Source organism: Parasteatoda tepidariorum, chromosome 2 (assembly GCF_043381705.1).
Source record: "Parasteatoda tepidariorum isolate YZ-2023 chromosome 2, CAS_Ptep_4.0, whole genome shotgun sequence".
NCBI lineage: Eukaryota > Metazoa > Arthropoda > Arachnida > Araneae > Theridiidae > Parasteatoda > Parasteatoda tepidariorum.
In genome coordinates this window covers 100,245,757-100,267,031 of record NC_092205.1, presented here as the reverse complement: position 1 = coordinate 100,267,031, position 21,275 = coordinate 100,245,757, and the positions used below count along the sequence as shown (strand labels likewise).

General features: G+C 29.9%; 1 protein-coding gene and 1 long non-coding RNA gene across 3 annotated transcripts in view; one reads left to right on the top strand and one right to left on the bottom strand.

Moving 5' to 3' along the window:
• Positions 1-21,275, top strand: part of LOC139425037 (uncharacterized) — a 56,663-nt gene that overhangs the window by 34,934 nt on the left and 454 nt on the right. The window contains exon 2 of the long non-coding RNA XR_011636248.1: positions 17,270-17,379. This is a non-coding gene — a long non-coding RNA (uncharacterized lncRNA). The remainder of the gene's footprint in view (positions 1-17,269; positions 17,380-21,275) is intronic.
• Positions 16,225-21,275, bottom strand: part of LOC107444127 (scoloptoxin SSD14) — a 48,583-nt gene continuing 43,532 nt past the window's right edge. For both annotated transcript variants that reach the window (XM_016058209.3, XM_016058210.3), the window contains exons 10-11: positions 21,064-21,177; positions 16,225-16,533 (exon numbers count right to left, since the gene is read on the bottom strand). In XM_016058209.3, the coding sequence (XP_015913695.1) occupies positions 16,390-16,533; positions 21,064-21,177 (258 nt within the window). In that variant the 3' untranslated portion in view covers positions 16,225-16,389. The remainder of the gene's footprint in view (positions 16,534-21,063; positions 21,178-21,275) is intronic.

Here is a 21,275-nt window from a genome sequence, read left to right as displayed (position 1 = left end):
TAGAAAAAGTCATGAAGTCAAATGTGCAAAAACGATAAGATGATAAGCGCATTTCGGATACAAAAATTCTTAAACCGTTAATTGACCGGTAATGGTATGTTTAGAGTTCAGTTTCATAAGTCAGATCATACGAACTTAAACCTGAGTGAATGTACGTAAAAGTGTTTTTCTCTAATCACGTTGTGAAAAAACTGGACATTTAATCAATACAAACTAAAAAAAAAAAAAATGAATTGTAAGAATAGTTATAGGTACGATAAGTATATTTTTAAGAACTATTAAGGGGCTTCAGACCTATTCACTAACGACAGCGAAAACCCTGAAATGGTTGGCACAATTTATTTCAATTCTGTCTCTCCTTAGTCTTGCAGTATAATTACTCCAGCCTTTTCAATACTTTCAAAGTTCACTTTCATTATAGTAGGGGAGAGTAGGGTCAATTGTAACATTTTTTACTTAACTATTTTTAACTAACAAAAAATCCAATATATTATTAGTATTAATTGACAGACCAGTAAAGTAGACTATCCTCTACTAGAAAAAATAATAAATCCCTGATTTTAAATGTTATTATAATAGTTATTAACAATTTTTGACAGTCGTGCACTTGTTACAATTGTTCCCACTTACGGGGTCAATTGTAACAGTTCATAAATTCAACTAAAACATAGTTAATTATACATATTATCATAGTTGTGATATATTTTTTTATTGATCAAAATAGTAGTGATATTTTAGGAGTAAAAATAATAATGAGCAGAGACCTAAAGGGTTAAACTTTTAACTTTAAGGGGTTAAAAATTTTAATTTATGCTGTGAAAGGTGACAAATAAAATAATGCACATGCAACATAATATAAATGATATAGGAAACTATTGGTGGTTCTTAAAGAGTTAAGTAATGGTTTGTAAACATAAGATTATTTATTTTCAGCTGTTACAATCGTCCCTTTACTTATTGTTACAATTGTCCCCAAGACGCCATTTCAGCTTCATTTGTTAAAAACAATGCTAGTTAATTAGCAAAACTAATCTTTTTTTTTTTGAAATGTTAATTAAAGTGTCCACTTACATATTCGGTTACTAATTTTTATTTGTTTAAACAAAATTACTTTGTTACAATATAATATTCTAATACCAAAAAAAGTACTTGCGTGGCGTGAAAATATCTTTTGTGATGTAACTCTTTCAAAAGTACATAAAAATGGTTGCCATCAGGGGTGTACATGTAGATTTATTAAATACACCTTGTGCGCCACCTAGGAACCAAATCTAGAACCCGACACTCGAAATTTTTGCTCTGTTACAATCGTACCCTGTTACAATTGACCCCACTCTCCCCTACAGGTTACTGCTTTTGCTTGCTGTGAAGCCTGCAAAAGCTGTAATTGCTGTTAAAAACCGATTGTGCAATTTTTTTTCTTCACTTGCCTGACCCGCCATGGAACGATAAAGCGGCAACATGAAAAATTGAGACAATGGAGCGGATTGATATTTGTTTGCAAGAATATGCAACTAAAACTAATCAGAAATTGAAACAAAGTAAAATGCACTGTTCATCTAGCCGCAAGAGTACGTGACTGCAAGCAAATCTGTTTCAGTTACTTCTAGATTTCGCTAAACTAAATTATGCGGCGTAAAAAAAAAAAAATTACATAAAGAGAAAATTAATAAAATATTAAATGATTAAATACATAAAATAAATATAAAACTTATGTTCCTTTATCGGACAATGTTATTGCGGTGACACTTATGAAAACAATACCATAGCACACAATTCTAAAGGCCATCACATGATGAGCACAACAGCAAATTATTAAGCTAATCTTGCGCAGTAACGGTAATTATGTATCGAATTATTTAAGAAAATAAAACACTAGTTCACATATAAATGGAATTACAGAATAGTGTAAGTTTTAAATTTAACGTTAAAATGTAAAATGCCGTTATATTTAGAAAATTCCTTTTTTTGTTACAAAACACATGACGACATCCTTCAGCCACCTAAAAAATATAATAAAAATATAAAAGCGCATACTTAGAGCCGTGATGGCTCTGGGGATAGAGCGCTCGCCTTCCAATGAGGCGAACTGGGTTCGAATCCCAGTCGATACGAATTCCGCATCCGACTTGCACCGACCACAGTGCTGACGTGAAATATCCTCAGTGGTAGACGGATCATGGGTTAGAGTCCTCTATCCGTTAACCGTTTAAGGTTTTCGTGGTATTCCTCTCTATATAACTCAAATGCGGGTGAGCTCCATCGATAAATCCCTCCACGAAGACAAAAAATACTTGATCCAGGAGTTCCTTTGTCTTCTGGATTGGGTTCAAAATGACAAGGCTACGGAGTTTAACATTTGTAGTCGTAAACTCAAAATGTGTCGGCTGTTCAATGATGGTTATAAAATAAACAAATAATGGGACGGGGATAATTTGTTTGGTAGCACGTTGAACTCGTGTTAATCACACGAGTTCAACGTGCTATAGAATGCTTTATGGAAGTTCGAATCAAGCCAGCCGAAAAATATCCGTGCATAAAATGGCGACTGGGACATGTCAAATCTGTCGGGGTCACAAAGTCCTCTAATTTCCCTTAGCAAATCAATAATTCTGGGTACTGATCCAGGAGTTCCCTTGTCTGCTGGATTGGGTTCAAAATGACAAGGCTATGAAGTTAAACATGGCTAATCTTAAACTCAAAATTGGGTTGGCTGTTCAAAATAAAAATAAAACTAATTATCGAATTGTATGTTCTTGTATTCTTTCGAAACTCCTTGCATATTTTCTACACAGCTTCATAATTTCAAGTTTTCTAAGTTTCATAGATTTTAAGCAGCAAAGCAAAATGTAACATAAAAGGAAGGAAAAAAAAGCAATTGAGAAAAAAATTTTGAAAAAAAGCATTTGAAATTGCAATTAATATATATTCAGAATTTCGAAAAAGAAAAGAAAAATCTTTGTTAAATATATACGGGCCCTTTCCAGCTTGCCAAATTTTTACTCTGTGCTTAAAATGTGCTTATAATGAGCTTTTTTTTCCTCCTTCAAAAAATATATGTAATAAAATTTTTTTTTTACATTATAGTCTCATCACAATCAATATATTTAACAATCAAGTATTATTATCAAATTTTTATATAATTTAATGTAAACTAGGAGGCTTCGCCCCCTGCTCGCCAACCCCCGGAACTGCTTTCGCAGTTCATTTCGGATTGCTTCGCAATCGGATGCTCGCTCATTGGATACGTTCTTAACGTCTAGCTTTTGTATACTTTTTTGAACACTGAAGTTCCGAAAACTTTTCACTGTAGAAAATTCTAAACCTGTGCATTTCAATATTAATTTGAAATTGCAAACAGTTCACATATTTTTCTTAATCACACTATTCTAAATTTCAGTTGTTGAGAAAAGTAACTGTTGTAAGTTTTGTTTTAAAGTCTTTCCCACCAGAGGGCTAAAACCATGTGTTGTAAAACAATATGAAATAGTACTGAACGCCGGATGTAAAGCATCGGCTTCGATGAAGATAATTTTGTGAGAATTTTTTTGATAATTCGGTGAGAATTCACCCGATTAGACATATGATGCTCACTACGTGCTCTTGCGCGCCGAAGCCTATCAATTAAAACGTATTAGCGTTTTATATAATATAGATTAGCCATATTATGCTCACTATGTACTCTTGCGCGCCGAATCCTATCTATTAAAAATGAAAACTGTTGCCAACGCGAGAAAAGAAATATCAACGGTTTTATTGATACATACGTATTAGCGTTTTATATAATATAGATACTCATCAATAAAAATGACAGTTTACTTTTAGAGTATAAAAATAGCATTGAACCTATAAGGGCACCATCAATTTCTCAAAACATGTGATTCTCATCTCAAATGATTCTCAAAACACAATAATCAGGTTGTGAGCCAAATGGTTGTTGTTGTTCATTTACGTCGCACTTGAGCTGCACAATGGGCTACTAACGACTGTCTGGGAAACATCCCTGAGGACGACCTGCACTTCACGGTAGAACAGTTTAAGGACCCATACCGCACACCCTCGGTCCCTACGCAAACTGATCCAAGTGATCACCCACCCGCACCCAGTGATGCTTGACTTCGGTGATCTGTTGAGAACCGTGTCTTAACGATCAGTACACTGAGGGACGAGCCAAATGGTTTAAAAACAACTAAAAACAGTAACCTGGAAGTATAGACAGTCAACTCCCTAGTGTTGAAAACACCATCCTCTCGTATTAGTACGTATAGGTACTAATTGGTATGTATACTGTGCACGAAGGAGCTCTTTTGTGAAGTAGGAGTGTTGAGGTGGAACATTTGTCGAAGTAACAACAGTTCGATAGGAACAGTTGCAGAACGACAATTATTTGAGATAACTTGAATGTAAAGCGATTACAATAAAAAATTAACCTGTGTAGCGCTTTTAATTTAGTTTAAAATCGAAATAAAACATATAGAATTTTGTCAAAAAAAAACTCCAAAGAAAAATGCTTGGAAAACAATTCATTGATCTTAATGATGATTAGATGAATCAATGTCTGAAATGATATTCAATCACTTAGGATCAAATTATTTACTACGCAAATATGTTTTTATATTTTATAACGTTCGTTGGTTTACTTCTACTAATGTTCAACTCCGTAGCCTTGTAATTTTTAACCCAATAAAGAAGTCAAAGGAACTCTTGGATAAAGTATTAAGAGAATTTTTGCTTTCGTGGAGGACTTTTTGATGGAACCTAACTCGTGGAGGACTAACCCGCATTTGCGTTACATTGAGGGGAATATCACGGAAACCTCCCACGTTTACCCAGACTTTAAAGGGGATATTTCATGTCAGCATTATGGCTGGTGCAAGTCGGATGCGAAATTCGTATCGATCCACCATCGCTGTGATTCCAACCTGGATCACCTCATTGGAAGGCGAACGCTCTTACCCCCTGAGCCAGTGTTTTCCCAAATTATGATTTTGTGCACCCCTTCTAAAATTTTCGTAACGCTGCGTATCACTAATAAAAAAATGAATGCATTTTTTACTATAAGAAAAATTTCACAAAAGTTAAAAATCGCAACTGGTTGATGACACCACTAAATTAACTGTTAACTCTGCAAAAAATAGCCGATAGAAAAATACGTAATCGTAAATTTTCATGATTAGCTTTGTTTTTAACACAGGAAGCAGTGTTGCCAGATTGGGCTACAAGTAGCGGATTGGGCTACTTTTAAAAGTCCCCGCTACTGAAAATCGAATTTGGGCTACTCATTATTTTTCAATCGCTACAAATCGTAAAAATGTGCTACTTTTTTTTCTTACAGAAATATTTTTTTAAAATTTTTTCCCCTTCCCATTATAAAATGATTCCGAAAAGTGTGCAGTTTCTTTACCCTTTTTAAAAATAAAATTTTTTATTGTTGAAAACGCATATGCTTCAGTTGTGGATTCATGATTTGTTTTGCTGCTGGGAGTCTATTATCTTTCCATATCTATGTTTCGAATCGTAAGCTCGTGAAAGCGAAAGGATATATGGGTGATTCTTTGGAAACATGACAATTCGGAGAAAAAAAATTTCTTCAAATTTAAAGTCTTCAAAATAATTTTTTTTTTGTATTTATTTAGTTACATTTGTTAATATCTTACAGACGGCAGTGTGGTTTATTGACATTTTCTGAAGAAAAAAATAAATAGAAACTCACCAAATTTTGAATGCCAGGAAAATGACTAAAAGGTCAGTAAAATGACGTTTGCTTAGAAGTTAAGAAAACAGTCATTTTAAGCTAATAGTAAGTAACACAACTTAAAAAACTAAAAAAAAAAGCAAATTTAAGAAGTTAATTTTAACTTTTTTTGTAAATAAAATCCAAAAATAATTATTGTGAAAAATTTTAATAAATGCTTTAAATACAATGAAAGTTAGAGAGTAACACACACAATGAGTTAGTTTTTAATTTTTCAACACTTTAATTTGCAAAGAAACAGTTAAAACAAAAAAAACTTTGTAAAATTTCATTAATCTTGAAGCTTTCAGAGGAAGCAAAATGCCTGGAAGATATTGGGTAAGAAGCAGACATTTTTGAATTTGTGATATTCTAAGAAATTTTGACACAGACTTTTTTCCCGGGCCACTTAAAGTAATTAGCAGTCTGTTTGCCAGCACGATTAATAAAGCTAACTTTACTATATTTGTGAACGACTTCAAAACTCCCAGATTAAAAATGATAATCTTAGGAATTTTTTAATTAATTTCCTAAAAATTTACATTAAAATTAATTTTATAATAATTTGCATCGGAAATTTTTTTATAATATCATTTTAAGCTAATAGTAAGTAACACAACTTAAAAAACTAAAAAAAAAAAGCAAATTTTATTAAAAAAAATATTTCAAGTCATTTCATTTTACCACTTTATTACATAGCTTAATTTCTACACCCAAGCAGTGCTTAAATACTGACAGAATTAAATTGTATACAGTGATGTTCCTAGTTTATCCTTTATATTTTTAACTATCCGTGTTTTGAAAAAAAATAACCTAAAGCCTTTGCGTCAGAAAGACCATGAATTGTTTAAATTAATTACTTTATCCACTGTAGAAAGAATCAAAAAATTTTTGTTGTTATGTACAGAATAAAATTGTGTATAATAATCAATTATTGAATAAATAAATAACTTTAATTACATACGAGCATATTACAATCTTTCATAAACTGGGTATTAGGTTGATATCTGTTTTCTCTCTCTTTACATTATAATGTTTAAATTTTTTTCTTATAACTGTGTTAATGTCCTGGAACTTATAAGCCAGAAAAGTGGCAACCAGGATAATGACAATTTAGTCATTTTACAGCATTTAACATTACTTTAAGATTTTGGCCTAAGACGTTTACTTTCTGCAGAAAACATCAGGATTTCTTGAAATAACTCAGATAAATGTAAATAGTTTATTATTAATGATTTCAAGAGGACAGTAAAATTTTTTGAAATACATTTTGACTCAGAAAGTTGGTTCTTTCTTAACCGGTTAACGACCAGCGTCATATTTTTAGGACAGTTCCTTTTTTCAAAGACATTCATTGTGGTGGGAAACTTTTTTCAGTATTTTTATTTATCTGGGTGAATTAAAGGATTTTCAGATACCACAATGATTTAGTTATTTCTGATTAGATCTTAGATTAGATCTAGAATTCTAAGGAACAAGAGGGTTTTGATCTATCAAAGACTTTTTGAATGCCTTAACAGTAGAAAAACCAATTAATTTCGATAATATATTATGCCACTTTTTCCATAAAACCACTTTTTGTATCATTTCAATTTATAAATTCGGGACAAAACGGGTTAAACTGACCTTTGAATATTCTAATCAATCTCTTAACCTAAGATATTTATTGCTGACGCTATTTCGGTTATAAATTACTAAAAATAATTGCCAGGAAAATGACTGAGTTTCATGTGACGGACAAATTATTGACAGAAAAAAATTTTTTCGACAAAGTTTTTTGAAATAATACTCTCTGCATATATTCTAGAAATGCTTACAACGGTTGAGATAAAAAAAAAAAAATTAGATATTGAAAAATGTATGGGAAGTTTTGAAGATAGTTACTATTGGAATTATTGTTTAAGACACACCAGGAAAATGACATTTTGATATTCAATTAAATATTTTAACTATACAAAACAGTCAATGCTAGTGCAAAGTCATTTTAAAATGCTAACAGCAATGCTATTTAATATTTTTTTTAAGAAAAAAGTTTTTTAGTAGTATAGTATTAGACCTTGGAGCAAGAGACTGTGAATTGTCATATTTCGTGAGAATCACCCATATATGATTAAAATGCACAGCGATTATGATGGAAAAAAATCTTTAAACCCAACTATTATTAACCGTTTAGCTCCCATAAAAATAAATCACGTGACCTTTAATCTGAGTTAAAACGAAACATTGAATTTGACTATATATATATAATTTTTTGGGCTACAAAATGTTCGAATCCGCTACTTTTGGAGCTCCCATTCGCTACTTTTTAATCTTAAGTTCTGGCAACACTGACAGGAAGGGCGGAAAGTACCCCCTTCAACTCTATTCGAAATCATTAGTTTGTGGAGAAGGAGCAACAGGTGTTAACAAATTGCTGATTACCTCAAAGCTGCATGTTTCCCCAAGAAGTTGAACAATTTTGGTGACTCATAAACGAATTTTAGTGTCGATTATTTTTTTTCTCTCTACTTTTCAACGAAATCGCAAAATTTAAAACTCCCGTAAATTATAATATTTTGATTTAGTTGCAACATTAAGAAATATTTCCATTGCCCTAGTTTTGAAATGTTGTATCGTAATGTTGTTATGCAAATGGGTGAATTTGAAATGGTGTTATGTAAATAGTAAATATTTCCTTGACATACAATTATTATTACTCTTAATTTTTAAAATTTTTGTTCTACATTATTCTTTTTTTTCCAACTCGTCAGAACTAGTGAAAGATATTGTTTTAGATGGAAAATCGCAAAATTAAGAGTCAATATTAAAAAAAAAAAAGTGCTTTAAATGTGAACATTTTCCTTTATAGCAGATAACTCTAATAATGAGGAAAAGAAGTTTCTTGTGATTGATTGTTGAATAATTTTTTTCTCGATAAGTATTTGTTTCTTTTAATCTTTTTTTTTTACGTTTTCAAAGATTTATTGTGTGATTCAAATTTTAACTTAAATATGTTTCATTCTCTTCAAATTTAAAGTTTAGCTTAAAAATACAAAAAATTTATGTTTATATTATATATTTTGTGCATTGAGTCAAGTATCTCAATGAACAAATAAAGTTATTATCTATAAGTGGACTTAGTCATGCTTTTTCTTTCACGTAATATTCTCTTGAAATGTTTACTACAAGAACTCAAGAATTGTAGATGATTTATTTTTAATTCTACTTAATAATTCTTTTTTATATTCAATGCAGTTGCAAAAAATATTAATTTCTACAAAAACATTGGAAGTAAGAATAATTAACTAGTTTTGTTTTCGAAATATTTATGAAAATTCTAAAATTGTTGAATTTATTTTGATGTTGGTTTTTATTTATTATATCTTGGTCCTAAAATATAAAACTTCATTCATTCTAAAAAAAAAGAAAAAAAACTTTGTTTTTAAATATTATATTTTCACCTAATGATATAAATAGTGTGGAGAAATAACTAAGCAGAAACAGTTTTTCTGATAGTTTTATGTTTTTATTCTGATTTATTTCGCAATCGCTTTAAATAATTAAGCAGAATCCTTATAATCGCCTTGACCTTGACAAAAAAAGTTCTATATTTATCTACCGATTTGTAACACAACTGATTGTTCACTTTAAAGTCAGTTTCGGTGATTAATGTAGTATGTTGTAAAAAGTTTTTTTTTCCCATAAAAAAAAATCTTTTTTAATACATATATTGGGGTCTTTACCAGTTGTTTTTGCGATTAGAATTTACTGTTTTTATAGACAGATATTTTTTCCCAAAAAATAAAAATTAAATAAATAACTAAAATTAAAAATTTTTTATAATAAAAATTTACTAAAAATCTGCGCAAACCATGTCCTGATTCCTTTTAAAAACTAAAATTAGAGATAATAACCCTGTGGCAGAATTTTTTCTGACTTTCTGCGACAAACCTAACCAGAACCAATATCTTTCTGCAAGATATTTTTATCGTTATAAATGTATGTGTAATGAATTTATAATAATAGATGAAATTCGTGTTTATAAAATAAGTCTACATGCATAGAATAAAACTGTGTAGATTTTTTTTCTTAATTTCATAATATAAGTTTACAGTTCTTAATAAGTTTAAATTGTTTAAGTATAAATTTGCATAATCTTCGATAATAACGAAAAGTTATAAATGTATAGATCTGCAGGCAAAAATGCTTACTAGAGCATAAATAAAGATTACCCAGAACCTGTAATAAGATAGAACTTATAGAAATAGCTAAGAATGGACAAAAAGATTAAATTTATAAAACAAGATAACTGAATTTGAAGTATCAGTTTAAAACAGTATCAAATTAAATTATTAAAGCAGTTTAAAACAGTATGATTTAATGTTTCATTATAGTAGTTATATCAGGTACAGAAACAAATCAGGTGAAAAAATTAATATTGAAGTTGAGTAATCAAAATAATAAAATAGAATTGACTATAACCGAATTCTAAAAGCAAAAAAAATCAAGCAATGTTTGTTTCAATTTTTTCTACATCTAATTAATTTTATCTAATTAATTATAGATTAATTAGATTCGATTAATATTGTACTGACTTATTGAAAGATTTTTTTTTAAAAAAAAGGAGGTAAATGAAACTTTTTTCGTGATCAGATTAAGTTCAGAACGAAAAAAATACACAGCGCTTGTGATTTCGCACTGTATTGTGTAAATATATAGCATTGATTCCACACAGAAGCGTATGCAGAAGCAGAAGCGGTTTCCGACTCAATATGCTCAAGTCTATTCAACATCTCGAAACGAAATAGTCTCTATCTGTACTGAAACATCGGTATTAGAGCCATACTCATTGGATGCGATTTTTTTCGCATGCGTATGGAAACCTGTTTGAAAGTGTTTCACCAGTAAATACTTTCCACCAAATTTTGCTTTTCATTGGCATGCCAAAAAATCGTAGATAGTGAGATATCTTTCAGGCTTTATTTCATTTATCGTTAGATTGCGAGCGTTTGTTTTTTTTAAATTTTTTTTATCGACGACTTAATTCAAAGGATATAGGCATTTTATCTTTAAAAAAATATATACATATAGTCATTTTTTACTTTTGACTGCTTCTAAAATTTCTTGCTTTGTTGGAAATGCTGTCTCATCCTTACTATTGATATCGCTACTAGTAAGAATATTTGATTCGAATCTAGAACGTTTTTTTTTTTCCCTTTCAATATTAGTAGCGTGGGATGCTTCTTTTCCTGTCGCTTTCCAGAAAAAAAATCTCTGACATCGCTAGATGTTATCGACTTCCATCTTATTTCTTCTTCGGAATGCCGCCTTGAAAAATCAGTTTTCAAATTTGTTTTAATTATTGTGGCTTCACAATTGCAACAAATAACCTTTTCGCTAAACATGATTTTTTTTAAAAAGAATCTTTTTACGCAGGAAATTTTCCACATAAGTGCAAAAAATATAAAATGCTCTGTTCACATTAGAAAACACAAAGCAAATTACTGCGCCAGCAATAGAGGCCGAAGATGGCAAATTTCCAAAAATAGCTTCATAAAGGGGAAAAAAATTCTCCCCTTTTTATCCAGTAACTGTTTGTGTTGGAGATTAACGGAGAATTACGAGCGCTTTCTCCTTCCGCGGTACGATAGAAAAAAAATTATTTAAAACAATTCTGTAACAAAATTTTTTTGCAGAACCATTATTGCTTCTGCAGAAATTTTTTGTTTCTGTAGAAAATGTTTTTTTTTCCTTTTTTTGGTAAAACAGCTTCTGTTTCTGCAGAATCTTTTTTGAGAACTTTTGTTTGTGGCAAACCAAAAATTTTTATTTCCCAAATAAAAAAAATCTTTCTGCAAGAACTCAGTTGCTTTCTGCGACAATGTCGCTGTGTCGCCGTGTTTCTGCCACGGGGGATAATAAAATCTGCTCAATTTATATTATACTTATAATAAGTTTTAAACAAATTCCTTTCTATAGTACTGATGCAAATTAGTAGCATTCAGTTTTTTGCCAAAAATAGTAATAATAATTCTAGAACAACACGGAAGTTAATTCGTTTTCACTTTTAGTTCAAAATTAGTACTGTTGTAGCATAAATAATAGTACTGTTATTGTTCCCGTAACAAAATATTTGATCGCAATCATATTCTTAGTATACTTTCAGGAGTTAAACTATTTATAATCGTGATAGTTGTTGACGGTGAATCTGATTTCAAATTATGATTCCTGTTCATTCGGTTTCCTTACTATTGATACATATTTTTCAAGAACTAAATAATTTTCTCTGAGTTTTTCAAAAGGTGACAAATCAGGAATTCAAGATGGAAGTAGCAAAATTATCGATGTAATAACCAACTACTATTGCTATTTTTTGCTCTACGGCAGAAAAAAAGAACAAAATATATATTTTTTTCAATTTTTTCGATGTTATCAGTTTTAGAGCTAAAATAGCACAAAATATTGTTGCTAATGGAGCGTGCTTTATTTGCTAATCGAAGCTCAATTTAATGTAACTTATCCTTCTTGCAATATTGCTTTTAAAAAAATGGCGGCAAAAATATAGTAAGATATATCATTATAGATGTCATATACTAAATATAAATATACGTATGATTTATTAAAATAAAAGCATTAAAAGATATCTATTAAAAAATAAACAATATATGTAGGTAAACAATATCAAAGGGTAGGAAAACGATTTTTATCAATGAAGTCGAATCAACAGAACTTAACACTAGAAAGACTGAAATACCTATATTGCCCTAAAGCAGTCAAAATGTGACTGCATTGTGAAAGAGTAAAAAAATTTGTTTAAAATTAGTTTTTAATATTTTTTATATTATTTTCAGTTATATAACAAGTTATTAGTAAATATCAACAATAAAAATAATTATAAAAGTCACCTAAGTTCTAAGAAATTGTGTCATCATATACATCATTGTTTTTCGAATTGAAATTAAAAAAAAATCAAATTGACTTCCTTGGGCAATCTAGTGTTAACTAGCATTTTATTTATAAACATACAGAGACTCTTTCTGTTATTTTTATGAATGAATATAAATTTCTTAAATTATTTCCAGTATCAGTTTTTCTTTTTTTATTTATTTATTTTATGTTTTAGTATTTTGTGTTCCTTTCTGATTTTTTTACAATACTCCTTAATCCCTCTTCTAATAATTATATTGCAATTTTTCTTTAATTAAAAAAATATCGATTTATGTTCATTCTGTATCAAAGCCATTTTTGTAATCAAAAATTATATGATCTTATTAAAAACATTATTAATCTGAGACTGATTTTTCACAGTGGTTGTATTACAGTCAGTTTTGTATTATTCTCTTACAAATCAATGATAGTAAAAATAGCTTTGGATGCTGAGTTATTCCCCCCCCCCTTCTTTCTGTGATGTTAAAGGTGTGCAATACTTCACAATACAACTTCCATAAATATNGGGGGGGGGGGGAGCAAATCGAATAGAAAGTTTATTTTATGTTTCCTTCTTTAATGAACTTTTTTTAAACAAAATATCAGTACTGTGTAAAATCTGTCAAATTTATGTTAGCTCCTTCATTAATCTATCGTATGAAGACAATCTATATTTCGTAAATCCTTAGCTTTTTAGGGCAGAATTCAGCCAACTTTTCGCAATGGCGATGGACACATTTGACCAATCAAAAGCCTGTATTTTAACATATCGCAAAATACGACATGTTTACAAAAATACAGGCTTTTGATTGGCTTAATTGAGCCACTGATTGTGTAAATTTAGCTGAATTCCGTCTCAATATCAGCAAGGATAGGAATTTTTCGCAGCTAGATGACAATTAGAAAACTGCATTCAGCATAATGGACAAAGAAATGTCAGAAAATCAATGAAATGGACAGAACGGTATTTCGTCTGACCATCTCGGAGGGGGAGGGACTTAATAGCTATTTTAGGTTTTAGTCAATTTTCTTGTTATCTATAATGAGGTGAAAATTTTAAATGTCTCCATAAACGTCGGTTCTTTATTACTGAAGCCGAGGGGGCCCCCAATTAGGCTAAGTTGGGCTCTGAGTAGGATAGATATAGCCTGTGGTGAAGTCAAACAACTTTCTAAAATCTTTCAATGCATATCAAATGGTGCCTAACCCTAACTTTATAGATAATTTCTCTCAGCTTTCATTTGCAAACAATCAAAGATAGAATTTCTGTTTTTCCAACTCTGTATCATGAATAATGTGAATAATTTATTTATTTATTGGAAATAAAACACAGAATGCCTTAGATATAAAATGATTCCATTAACTCATATATTGCCTCTTGCAACTAATAATAATATCTATCATTAAAAGTTAATATGTTTAAATTAATTGTCAGCAGATTGAATAACATTAAAATGGCTTGGTCAATGAAAAGCTAACTTTGATTGCCAATAGCACTGTATTAATAATTGATTATTATAAAATGATAAATGCTCTTCAACAGTTTCAAACATTTTGTAATTGTCTTTTTGTGAACTTTGAAACAGAAATAAAACTTATTTTTTATTGATAGTATGTATAAATAATGAAATTTTCATTAGAATAAAGTATTAACTTTTGACTTATTTAAATAAATATGTTAGATAGGGTAGTCGTCACAGTTTGAGTTGTATTTTGACTACATATATATTTTTTTCTTTCTGAGTTATTCTAAATATTTCGGCATAAATAATAATTAAAAAAAAAGTGTATAGACGTTAAGAATTTTCTTTTTTCCCTCAAAATTATTAAGTTAACAGTTTATTTTTGATATGCGATGAATGTGCTTTAATTAAATATCTGAAATTACAAAATAATAAAGGTCTTAAAAATGAATTGCTTAGTTTTTGTCGAAATTATACTTCGTCAGTATGAAAAGTTAATAAGAAGCATAAATATTAAACTCCATAATCCCAAAACTTGATTTAAGAGTAAGAATTGTTCTTGGTAATAATAAAAGCAATGAAATAACAAAATACTTTTATTATACAGTCAATGCAAATGTTATTTTTTAAGTGTTAATAAAGTAAATTTATTTCAAGAAAAATATAAATATTTAAAGTAATGTACATTAAAAATCTGTTAGAAAACACTAAAAGTGTATTTTGATTTTATATTTTATTTTTATTATTTATTTTATTTTATATCGTTTATATATTTTATTTATAATGTTAGCATAAGTTTGTTGCCCTTAAGTTGGATACTGCTAATACTGAGTATCTCACGGTTATGCAATTTCTCCCACTCTTTCCATTAACAAAGATCGCTTTTTTGCTCAAACAGTATATAATTTAAATGTAGCATTCTGTCCTTAGAGGGGGAAAAAAAAGCAAAATTTACTGAAATGAAGGTAACGAAAAGAGGTTAATTCTCCTAATCTTTAGAGATAAGGGTTTATTTTATTCTATAAATGGTTGATTGAATGTAAACAATAACAAGTTTCCTAAAACTGGAACAAATTTACAAAACTTCTGATGTATCCCTCCTCTTATGTTATGCTTACGAGGTGACGCGCGAACAGGCTAAATTTGCTAAGAAGTTCTATTATTGTGTTTAAATTTACACAAAAATTTACCATTCATAAGAGTTTTCTGTAATTTATAAATTCTAACAGGTCGTGAACCTAAAACAAAGTTAAATATCACAACATAATTAAAGGTTTGTCATGTTTTGAGAGTCATCCCTTATTTGGCTATATTTGTGCAGCCGCTTGTTATATTTTGGGTGGCATCATAGCAAGCTCGCGGAGTCTTCCGAATTCGTTTGTTATATGTATTGTTGAAATCTTAATTGAAAGAACACGTTATATTGAAAATACTACATGTATAATAATATTGAAAGGAGCGTTTTTTCAAAACTTAGGCATAAAAATTAGTCAGAACTCCTTACGACGAATTTTAACTCCCTGCACCATCTATGCTTATCTTTACATGGTCAACCACCCATTTAAGGGCTTAAATAGCCTGGTTGGTAGGGCACTGGGTCCATGTCCAAGAGGTCGCGAGTTCGATCCCCATTGGTCAAAGACTCCCCGCGCACGTTAAATCTGTCGAGTCACCGAGTCCTCCATGTTTTCATAACAAATCATACCTCTCTGGGTACTCATCCAGGAGTTTCCTAGTCTTCTGGATTGGGTTCAAAATGACAAGGTTACGGAATTGAACATAAGTAGTCGTAAATCTGAAGTTGGGTCGGCTGTTCTATGACAAATATAAAATAAAATTCATACATTTACAATGAGTATAAAAATAATTTATTAATTAGAGTATTAATTATTTATTAATCATCTATTATTAATTAGATTTTTCTTTTCAATTTGGATTACTTATTTTCAGAATGAAAACATTTATGAATGCTTGAATAATTTTCTTTGATGTTACAGTGTCTAAAAGCAAAATAATTAATAATGACAATTAGAAATGAGATTTTTCAAGTCATAAAATTTGTTATTTACAATCTGTACAAAATAAATTTCCACATAAACAACGTACAGAACATGCGTGACATAAAAATTATCACAATTCTTTATTTTCAGGCGGGGGGCAGTACACACATTTTTAAGAACATGAAGTAAACACATACAAAAAAAAAGATATTTTAAGTAATAAATACTGATAATCCAGTAAAAGATAAGATCTTTAAAACAAGACACAGGGTTCTTTTTATAAATATTAAAACCCTTCAGCTGAGCCCCCTTTTCTGAAATCTAAGTTTGTTTTGATTTTTCCATCTTGTTTCACAATCCCAAAGAATTCACTGTCCTTTGTATCTTCCAATACTTCATGCCCATACTCTTTTAGCTTGTCTCGATAGATCTAAAAGTTAAAAAAAAAATTGAAACATTTCTAAGACATAACAAATTATGCTTCAAGACATAACATAACAAATGTGTGATTTCAGAGATATTCCACTGTAAAATAAACTAGCTTTAGATGATTTAAATCTTTGCTTTGCTTTTTTTTCTTCCTCAGTAATGATTGGTCAGAATGTAGAATACTTTTTCCTCACTTAAATATTACTGCTTTCTGGAAAAGGTCTGACAAAAAAGCTGATGATTTATTTTAACACATAAAATTTAAAAATCTGAGTAAATAATGCTAATTTTTTAATTGCATAAAGCGTATTTGGCTACTTTATATCGTTGGACATAGACCGAGCATAACTTGACCGATCCTCAAGTGGGTATTCAAGAAAGCACACTTTATTAAAGTCTAAAAAGATAACATAAATGACAAGAACAGAGTCTATGTTACAAAGTCCAGGTTGCCCCTGAAATAGGGAAGGTAAAAAAATTCCCCGTTTTTTACCTGTACATATTATACACAATATATTAAGAGGAAACACAACAATTAACTGTGCTGTTGAGTGAGTTATATTGGGCTAACTATATTTATTAGTTTCAATTGCTTGAAAAACATACTAAAAAATAATGCTATAGTAAATGAAATAGTTTAGTATAACTGAAATATCATCCTTAAATATCCCATAGCTTCGAGTGGTCACCATTTTTTAAAGACGAAAATAAGAATTAAAATTCCTTGTATTTTTCAGGTCCTCACTGTGGAGTGGCAATCCTGAAAATAAACAGTAGAAGGAATAACAAAAAACAAAGGGACACCCTACAACGTGAAAATGGAGAATACAATAAAGTATAATAAGAGGTAAATAATTTTTGTTGTAAAAGTTTCAACAAATATTCAAATGAGCTAATAATAGCTGCAATTAAGTGGGAAATAGAGTGACTTAACCAGGATCCGAGCAACATCTCCTAGAAGAAGGAAGGCCTCAGCACGGATCAATTTAGTAGTCCGATCTAACAAAGTTAACTGCGCATTAGATGAAAAATAAGAAAGATGTCATTTCGTTTGGAGTACTAAGCTGCGCAGTTGTTGAAAATACAAAATATGTCATCATGTTTGGACTACTAAGGGTATTTATGGTAACTCGTGCTGAGGCCTGCTCTTATCTAGGAGGTGTTGATTCGAGGCATTATGTAACTGAAAGGCTGATTTCTAGAGTCTCTGGTCATTTGTTTGGTGTCACACAAAAGACACCTTTTGTTTCGTACTAGAGAATTAATTGAATGAACATGCACCATTCAAGCCCCATTTTAAGGGCAGTATCTCTTAACAGGCATATCATGTAATTTTGTCAGATAGTGAGATCATGGGTTAGAGTCCCATTGGTATCAGGCTAACCATGTAGGGTTTTCGTGGTTTTTCTCTCCATGTGCAAGGTATCTGATACATTTTAGATTTTTAAATCCATGAATTTTCCATGACTTACTGAAATTATTATTTTCTAATCAAAAACACGACAATAAATTTTAAAAAAACAAAACATTATAACAACATTAATTGAAATGATAGGTATAACCAAAACTGTTATACTCTACATCTTCATATTTATTGATTTTAAACTTAAAAATCAGAGTAAAGAAAAAATTGAAGCAATAAAATAGCTGAAAAAAATATAAAAGCAAATAACTAAATACTGTCAGATATAAGTAATAATTAAAAGCTGTTTTATTTTTCTTCTTTACAGTAAGTGTAATATAAAAAGCCTAAATTAGAATTTTAAATTGATAAAATAAAAAAAGTAAATAATAAAAAAAATTTGAAACCACAGAAGTTTAAAAGATAATCCGCTCTAGAAATAATGTTCTTTCTTTAATTTTTTTGTAAGAACACCACGATTTTTAAAGAGTAGAATATAAACATTTTATATTTTAATAGAATAAGACTATTAGTGCAACAAATTCAGATATGTGAAATTGGGAGGGCAAAATCCCCCATTTTAAAAAATAGATTTTTCGGCGACCTAAACTTATGACTATACATGATTTTTTTTTTCAAAAAATAGTTAAAATCATGACATTTCATGATAAATTTTTGTTTAATACAAAAATCCATGACTTTCCATGATATTTCATGACTTATCAGATGTGCAGATACCCTGCATGTATCACTAATGAGGGTTAGTTCCACCATAAAGTCCTCTATGAAGCCAAAATTTTGCCCAATACTCGATCCAGGAGTTCCCTTGTTTTTTTTAGATTGGGCTCAAAATTACAGGGCTATGAAGTTGAACATTGATGGTCATACAAAGATGGTTATAAAATAAAATATAAAATTGTGAAGCAAACAGCATGATAGATGTAATGTGGTCAACATTGCACGTCATATGGCTATACAAGGTGATTCCTAATTCTTTTGGGATGGGGGTTCAGATGACAAGAGTTAAAAACCTAGGTCGAATACAAACCTTGTACTAAATACTGAGACAATTCAAGTTTTTTTTTTATACATATCTAACAGGTGCTCTAAGTGGGAACCCTTGGTCACACAGTACCAATGTGATAATCCATTATGACATTCAACATGCACACCTGCCAACATTTGAGAAATAAAATAACGGAGATTTTACCAACAACATTTTTTGGGCTATGTGTACAATTTTGATATAGCATGCACCATGTCACAGAATTTTTTTGAGCTATCTGTGACAAAACTCTTTGGCATTATTATCGTTTTGCAAGATACTTTTAATAATAACGAACATATATGTTACTAATTTAAAATATCAAAAGCGCTGTGTTCACAAAAAAAACTTTATTATGATTTTTTAATTGTACTTTGACCTTTTTAATTGGGTGATAGTCTCACATTTTGTTGAGGGGAAGGGGGAACTTATAAAGTATTTTCTTCTCTGTATTTTGTACATAATCATTACAATAAAAAATAATTAAAAATCATGAAATTCGCGAGCGCGTAGTAGTAATTGCCAAAAAAATGACTGACGAAATCGCGCGATTTCTCAAATGAGTGTTTCGTTTAGAGATTAGGTTGTTGTAATAAAAAATATTGGGTGTAAAAACTATGTAAAAATCAATAGGAATAACTGCTAACAATTCAATAGAATTATTGCCTTAAAAAGTAAATACTCAAATGTTAAAAAAGAAATCAAAGTTTCAAATTTCCCATATTGTTTGAAATGCATGTGGGTATTTAAAATTAATGTGAAAATCAATAACTGCCGAAAATACAATTGTAACATTACATTGATTTACGATACTATCAGCGTAAATTGAGCGCGTCAAAGAGTGATTATCTAACTGCATGATTCAAATATTACATGTAAATTTCTGTAGAAAAGAAAAGTTTTTTTTTTTTTTTTTACTTTTCTAAAGAAATATCTTTCTGCAAGAGCTCTGTAACATTCTGCAACAATGTCGCTGTGTTGTTGCAACTCTGCCACGGAGAATTCTGTACGTCAATAACAAAAATTCAAATTTGGAAATAATATAAGCACTTATATTTAGCGAAATAAAAAATATGGAAATAAATATTTATCTAAAAAAGATTTTTTGAAACCATTGTTCATAATTATTTATATTATAAACACTCAACATCAAAATAGTTTTCATAATTCTAAGTAATTAGCTTTGCGTTACAGAATTTTTACATTTTCATGTTTTGAATATAAGTAGCTGATTTGGCTTTACATAGAAAATTCTGTTCATAACAGTTACCAGAGAAATTACTTTTCATCAAAGGGCAGCTTTCAAGCTTTTCATGTAATGAGCGTAATTCTGAGCAAATTTTTTTAACTTTAAAGAAAATTCTCTCGCGCTCTACGTTGCTAGATGGAATGCATAGGATACCTAACATAACATCCGCTATATTTTGGAACTGTTTTTTTAATTTTTTTATTCAGTTCATTTTCTAATTGCCCAATTGACACACACAGTAGAAAACATTCAGAAAACAGAAATATATTTATGTTTCGACTATTGTTAAAAATGCAATGCAAAAAAAGTTATTTCCAAATTCCCGTAGGTAAATAACAAAGTTCGTAATCGGGAAAAAGAAACTATTGTCACAACTTCTGGTTTGGTTGGCGTGGCAGTGCATGAACAGCAGCACTGGTAAAAGCGTCATCTGTCGAGGAATAAGCGAGGTATTTTTGTCATTAGTGGATATTTATCACTAAAAAAAAGTTTTCTTCAAAATATGCAGAGAAATTTAAGAAAATACGGGTAAGTGGGAGATATTCATAAAATACGGAAACTTCGTTAAAAATGCAGGACTTGACAGGTATGCATATTTCAAAAAAGAAAATAATAGTTTTTTTTTGTGGCATCAAAATGGGATAATATAGCTTATAATCTAAGAATATAATATTCTTTTATATGTTTCCGAAGAAAAAAACATTACATTAACAATTAAAAAAAATTATGTACAGTGTTATTCTATACCAGGAGGCCATTATTTATAAACACAAAAAACTTATGAATTTTGCAGAAAGATAAAACAGAGATTTTTAGTGGAATGAAAAATGTGTACCTCTGGAAATCCAGATTCATACTGAACTGCATTCGGGAATAATTGATGGTGCAAACGAGGTGCATCTGTTGCCATTTTGATATCCTCAGATAGCCACAGTGTTCGTATTACACCCTTTAAAAAAGAAAAAAAAATAATCACACAGAAATGAAATATTTGCGATGGACAAATTTGGCATACATTTCCTACATCTGTAGGATTTTTAATGTAAG